Source organism: Cherax quadricarinatus, chromosome 18 (genome assembly GCF_038502225.1).
Source record: "Cherax quadricarinatus isolate ZL_2023a chromosome 18, ASM3850222v1, whole genome shotgun sequence".
In the NCBI taxonomy this organism is placed as follows: domain Eukaryota; kingdom Metazoa; phylum Arthropoda; class Malacostraca; order Decapoda; family Parastacidae; genus Cherax; species Cherax quadricarinatus.
In genome coordinates, this window is record NC_091309.1 from 43,068,742 (window position 1) to 43,074,741 (window position 6,000).

Genomic DNA, 6,000 nt, shown 5'->3' on the forward strand with positions numbered 1-6,000 from the left:
TCCATTTTCTTACCAAGCTCTACTACCTTCCTTCCCCACTCTTCCTCCCTTTTTTGGAGCTCTAACTCCCAGTCTTTCCTCCCTGGTTCGTCTACCAGATCACTGGTTTTCCGTCCTCTAGAGCCACCCATTTTTTTTTTCTTTTTTTTTTTTTTTTTTTTTAACCACAGACAGAAGGCTAGAGGAGGGAGAGGGTGCAAGGGGGAGAGAGAAAGGGTAGAAAGAGGGAGAGAGAGGAGAGAGAAAGGGTAGAAAGAGTGAGAGAGAGGAGAGAGTATGGGGGTGAGGGATAAGACCAAGGGGGAGAGAGAGAAAAATGTGAGGGGGAGAGAAAGGGTAGAGAGAGGGAGAAAGAGAGGGAGAGGGAGAGGGAGAGAGAGAGGGAGAAAGGAGGGTGAGGGAAAAGGCTATGAGAGAGAGAAATGGAGAGATGGAGAGAGAAGCCTATAGAGAGAGAGGAGGGTGAAATAGGGTTATGGGAGTGAGGGAGAGAGAGAGAGAGAGAGAGAGAGAGAGAGAGAGAGAGAGAGAGAGAGAGAGAGAGAGAGAGTAGGGGGGAAGTGGAGGGAAAAAGGCTATGAGAGAGAGAAACGCGAGGGATGGGGAGAGGGAAAGAGGAGGGAGTAGCGAGTGAAGGCAAGAGCGGGGGAGCGGAAAGGTCTGTGAAGGAGGGAAAGGTGTGTGGGGGGTGAGGGGATGTGGTCAAATTCCAAGGATCAGCTGTGTGTACTCACCTAGTTGTGGTTTCAGGGGTCGAGACTCAGCTCCTGTCCCCGGGTGTATGTGTGTGCGCGCGCGTGTGTGTGTGAGCACGTCAGTTGTTTATATGTCCCAGAAATACAATTCACCCCTGTGTATCCGTAATAGTAATAAGATACCATTAACACTGAGAGTAATTCTAATAATTATAATACTAGCGTATGTTAACAAGTCATTCTTTCACCCAGTAATGTACTACCTTTTACTACATGTTTACCCAATACTTGCTTCTCAGATTGTACTGTCTTTGTGTCCTAAAACATTATCTCTCGAAACTGTTGTCAGGGCTGTAGTCCCATTAGCCACGACTTAATCCTCCTGCCTATTCCTTGCTCCTACAAATTTTATCTTCCTACTACTGCTAGGTGTTGTGTGTATGATAATCGCTCTGGAGCAGGGTTTGTGATGGCTACCAGTGACCGGCTCTACCACTCAAAACTTCCCGCCAACCACAAACAGGTGATTTGTACCTTACTCCTCCAGATGCCTGATGTACGATGCTCGCTGTACGATGCTCGCTGTACGATGACTCGTGCACCTCGCCCTTCCGCCACTGACTTCTTCAGCTATTCTTTTCTCGTTGCCCTTTTGAGTCCTCATTTACCACACTTATCACTTGTATACTGCTACTTTTATAATTTACTTCACTTTTGGTAAGTACACTTCTTATTTGTGATTACACCCAACCTGTTATGGCAGCACTACTTCCTCAGGCCTACTGCTGCCACCACCTCTGCTTATACCTATTTATGTATATGTATGTATATATATATATATATATATATATATATATATATATATATCCTCTTTCTGGCTAGCTTGTTCACGCTGTGTGCTACATCACAGTTTGTCGTTAGCCAACCTCTCTTAGTTTTTTTCTATCTTTTCTCTTTAGTCACTCGCTTTGTACTTTGTATATTTGTAACAATGTGGCAACAAGTGCCAACTAGGCCTCAACGAACTGGCACTTTGAAATTTTGTTGTATAATTTCAAGCTTTCTCTCGCCTTTATTTTATTTATTTTTGCTAATACTTTGGTTATCACTTGTAGGGTTGTTCACTGACGTTGTCACTAACACTGGTTGCATCTAGCTGCTAAAACACGCCCTAAAAGCACTAAGATTCTCGGAGCCTGGCGCTTGTGACCCACTACACTACGTGTGTGCTGGTATGTGTGTGTGTGTGTGTGTGTGTGTGTGTGTGTGTGTGTGTGTGTGTGTGTGTGTGTGTTAGGTGGTCATAGAGTTTTGTGAATATCTTGGATACAGTGATTTTAGTGGATTTGAGATGGGTGATGAGATGCATTTGTGGATGTGAAATGTGATTTTTGTGTGTGTGTTCAGAAGAAGTGTATTGGGAGATGGGTGAGTGGATGTGAAGAAATGTGGGTGAGATGGAGAGGGGTATGGGGAGGGTTGTATTAGAAATTTAATGAAATATGGGGGGATTTTACTGAAAATAAAGGTAATGTGTGAATATTTTAAAAAGAAATTATAGAATTGAAAAGTTAAGATATATTGGAAAAGAATGGATGGTGTTGAAACATGTCGCAGTAGTTGGGTAGTGAGATTAGTTGTTGTGAATACAATATCAATTTATGTGGATACAAGGAGATGGGTATAGAGAGGATTTTATTAGAATTTTAGTAATGTAGGGAGGAATGTGTATTTCATTTAAGATTCAGTAAAGAGAAGGGGAAAAATTTGTATCGAATAAATTGTGAATAAATTGGTAAGTGATGAGGGTTGTGGGTAATGTAGTCGAACTAGAGATGCCAAAAAAGCGGTTATAAGTTGTGGGTTGTTGATGTGACTTTTTCTGATGAAATTAGTAAAACGAAGAAAAAATGTGGGGTGTGGGTGATGTGGGTTGTGGGTAATGTGGGTGTCGTGGGTTGTGGGTGTTGTTGTCGAACTAGAGATATCGAAAAAAGACTTGATTCTGTTGTAAGTGTTCGTGTGTGTTTGGTTTGTGTTCATGTTTTTTGCGTTCATGTTATATCTTAGTTGGAGGTGAGTGTACTCATAGAAATTGGTAATCGTCTTGGTTATAGTGATTTGAGGGGATTTGTGTGAAAATGGGTGTTAGTCTGTTATATTGATCTTAGTTTATGGTGATTTTGGTGGTGTTTTGACTGTATTCAGTGGTGTATTTGGGAGTACTCAAAATTATATTTTGGAAGTGTTTCAGTGTTGTTTGGAAATGTTCAAAGGTATTTTTGTGAGTATTCAAATGAGTGGTTTGAAGGTGTTCAAAGTAAAAGTGAGGTGTGTGTGCGTATTAACTTCGTAATATGTAAAATTGTGACTAGTGAATTTATCGAAAAGTGGTTATAAGTTGTAAGTGTTGTGGTGACTTTTTCTGATGAAATAGTTAAAACGAGAAAAATGTCTAGACTTGTGTTGTATTTTGTAAAGAAATTGTGGATTGTTGTGGGTATTAACGAAAAAAATGTGAAATTATTTGGGTTATCCTGGGTTAAGAGTGAAAATGTTTTCCCTATGTTGTATATGAAATGTGTAATGCTGAGATGGGGAAGTCGACAAGATTCAGCCTGTGTGCGGGGTCATCACGTGACGTCACTGACCGCCGAGTAAACACAGGTGGGGTGACGTCACACTTGTTTAGACCTGTAGTAAGAGAAAGTACCATGCCCCATAGGAGGAGTTCATTTGAATGCTTACCCTGAGAGGGGGGAACCCAAAAAAAACTTGATCCGAGGAATTGGAGCAGGGAATTTGAGATGAAAGTGGGAGTTCATTTGAATGCTTACCCCCAGAGGAGAGAATCCAAAAACTTGATCCAAGGAGATGGAGTCTTGTTATTGTTGATATCGAGAAAAAACTAGATCCAAGGAGATGGAGTCTTTGTATTATCGAGAAAAACTTGATCCAAGGAGATGGAGACTTGGTATTATTGATTTCGAGAAAAAATTGATCCGAGGAATTGGAGCAGAAATTTTCGGATGGGGGTGGTGTGGGGGGAGGGTGTTGATCCGAAGAGATCCTAAGAATTTCGAAACCCAAAAGGAGATGGAGGAGGAATATTTTGGTGTGAAAGTGGGAGTTCATTTTGAATGCTTACCCCCAAAGGGGGGAATCCAAAAAACTTGATCTGAGGAGATCATATATATATATATATGTCGTGCTGAATAGGCAGAACTTGCGATTTTGGCTTAAAGAGCAACGCTCATCTTGCCGAATAGTACAATAGAAAATTTGTGTATGCAATAATTTCGCCAAAATCATTCTGAACCTAACGAAAAAAATATATTTCTCTGTGTTTGTTTAGCATTAAATTACTGTAAACAATTCTAAAATATATTTAGTTAGGTTAGGCTAAAATAAATTGTTCTTGTTATAATAAGGTTAGGTAAGTTTTCTAAGTTCCTTTTGGTGCAAAATTGTAAATTTTTACATCAACATTAATGAAAAAAATATATCTTTAAACGTGTAAGAGAAAATTTCAGAAAGGACCTAATTTTAAATGAGTTTTTGCTAATTGACCAGTTTTACATATTCGGCACGACATATATATATATATATATATATATTGGGTGGTAAATGCAGCAGCGAGGAGACGGTTGGAGGCAGCGGAGATGTCCTGTTTAAGGGCAATGTGTGGTGTAAATATTATGCAGAAAATTCGGAGTGTGGAAATTAGGAGAAGGTGTGGAGTTAATAAAAGTATTAGTCAGAGGGCAGAAGAGGGGTTGTTGAGGTGGTTTGGTCATTTAGAGAGAATGGATCACAGTAGAATGACATGGAAAGCATATAAATCTATAGGGGAAGGAAGGCGGGGTAGGGGTCGTCCTCGAAAGGGTTGGAGAGAGGGGGTAAAGGAGGTTTTGTGGGTAAGGGGCTTGGACTTCCAGCAAGCGTGCGTGAGCGTGTTAGATAGGAGTGAATGGAGACGAATGGTACTTGGGACCTGACGATCTGTTGGAGTGTGAGCAGGGTAATATTTAGTGAAGGGATTCAGGGAAACCGGTTATTTTCATATAGTCGGACTTGAGTCCTGGAAATGGGAAGTACAATGCCTGCACTTTAAAGGAGGGGTTTGGGATATTGGCAGTTTGGAGGGATATGTTGTGTATCTTTATATGTTTGTGCTTCTAGACTGTTGTATTCTGAGCACCTCTGCAAAAACAGTGATAATGTGCGAGTGTGGTGAAAGTGTTGAATGATGATGAAAGTATTTTCTTTTTGGGGATTTTCTTTCTTTTTTGGGTCACCCTGCCTCGGTGGGAGACGGCCGACTTGTTGAAAAAAAAAAAAAAAAAAAATATATATATATATATATATATATATATATATATATATATATATATATATATATATATATATATATATATATGAAGTGACTACATCAGATCATTTAATAGTTTCTAGAATATTTAATACACTACATAACAGTAAATAACAAATATTGAACACAAGAGTTGTGATATTTACTCAAAGAATGGGAACCTCTTCTTCAGTTCAAGTTTAGCCTCTGGAGATTTTGGATCATTAATGAGACACCACACCAGCTCCTGGGTCCAGGTGGTTCCTGGAACACAATACACTGGTGGTTATCATCAAGCTACAGCTTCTGGGTCCAGGTGGTTCCTGGAACACAATACACTGGTGGTTATCATCAAGCTACAGCTCCTGGGTCCAGGTGGTTCCTGGAACACAATACACTGGTGGTTATCATCAAGCTACAGCTCCTGAGTCCAGGTGGTTCCTGGAACACAATACACTGGTGGTTATCATCAAGCTACAGCTCCTGAGTCCAGGTGGTTCCTGGAACACAATACTCTGGTGGTTATCATCAAGCTACAGCTCCTGGGTCCAGGTGGTTCCTGGAACACAATACACTGGTGGTTATCATCAAGCTACAGCTCCTGAGTCCAGGTGGTTCCTGGAACACAATACTCTGGTGGTTATCATCAAGCTACAGCTCCTGGGTCCAGGTGGTTCCTGGAACACAATACACTGGTGGTTATCATCAAGCTACAGCTCCTGAGTCCAGGTGGTTCCTGGAACACAATACACTGGTGGTTATCATCAAGCTACAGCTCCTGGGTCCAGGTGGTTCCTGGAACACAATACTCTGGTGGTTATCATCAAGCTACAGCTCCTGGGTACAGGTGGTTCCTGGAACACAATACACTGGTGGTTATCATCAAGCTACAGCTCCTGGGCTCAGTTTGTTCCTGGAACACAATACACTGATGATTATCATCAAGCTACAGCT

The 6,000-nt window shown here is 41.0% G+C and overlaps 1 protein-coding gene across 4 annotated transcripts in view; it reads right to left on the bottom strand.

The window, feature by feature from the left end:
• Positions 1–6,000, bottom strand: part of LOC128689503 (luciferin sulfotransferase) — a 438,093-nt gene that overhangs the window by 299,247 nt on the left and 132,846 nt on the right. For all 4 annotated transcript variants that reach the window (XM_070086450.1, XM_070086452.1, XM_070086449.1 and 1 more), the window contains one exon: positions 5,214–5,310. In XM_070086450.1, the coding sequence (XP_069942551.1) occupies positions 5,214–5,310 (97 nt within the window). The remainder of the gene's footprint in view (positions 1–5,213; positions 5,311–6,000) is intronic.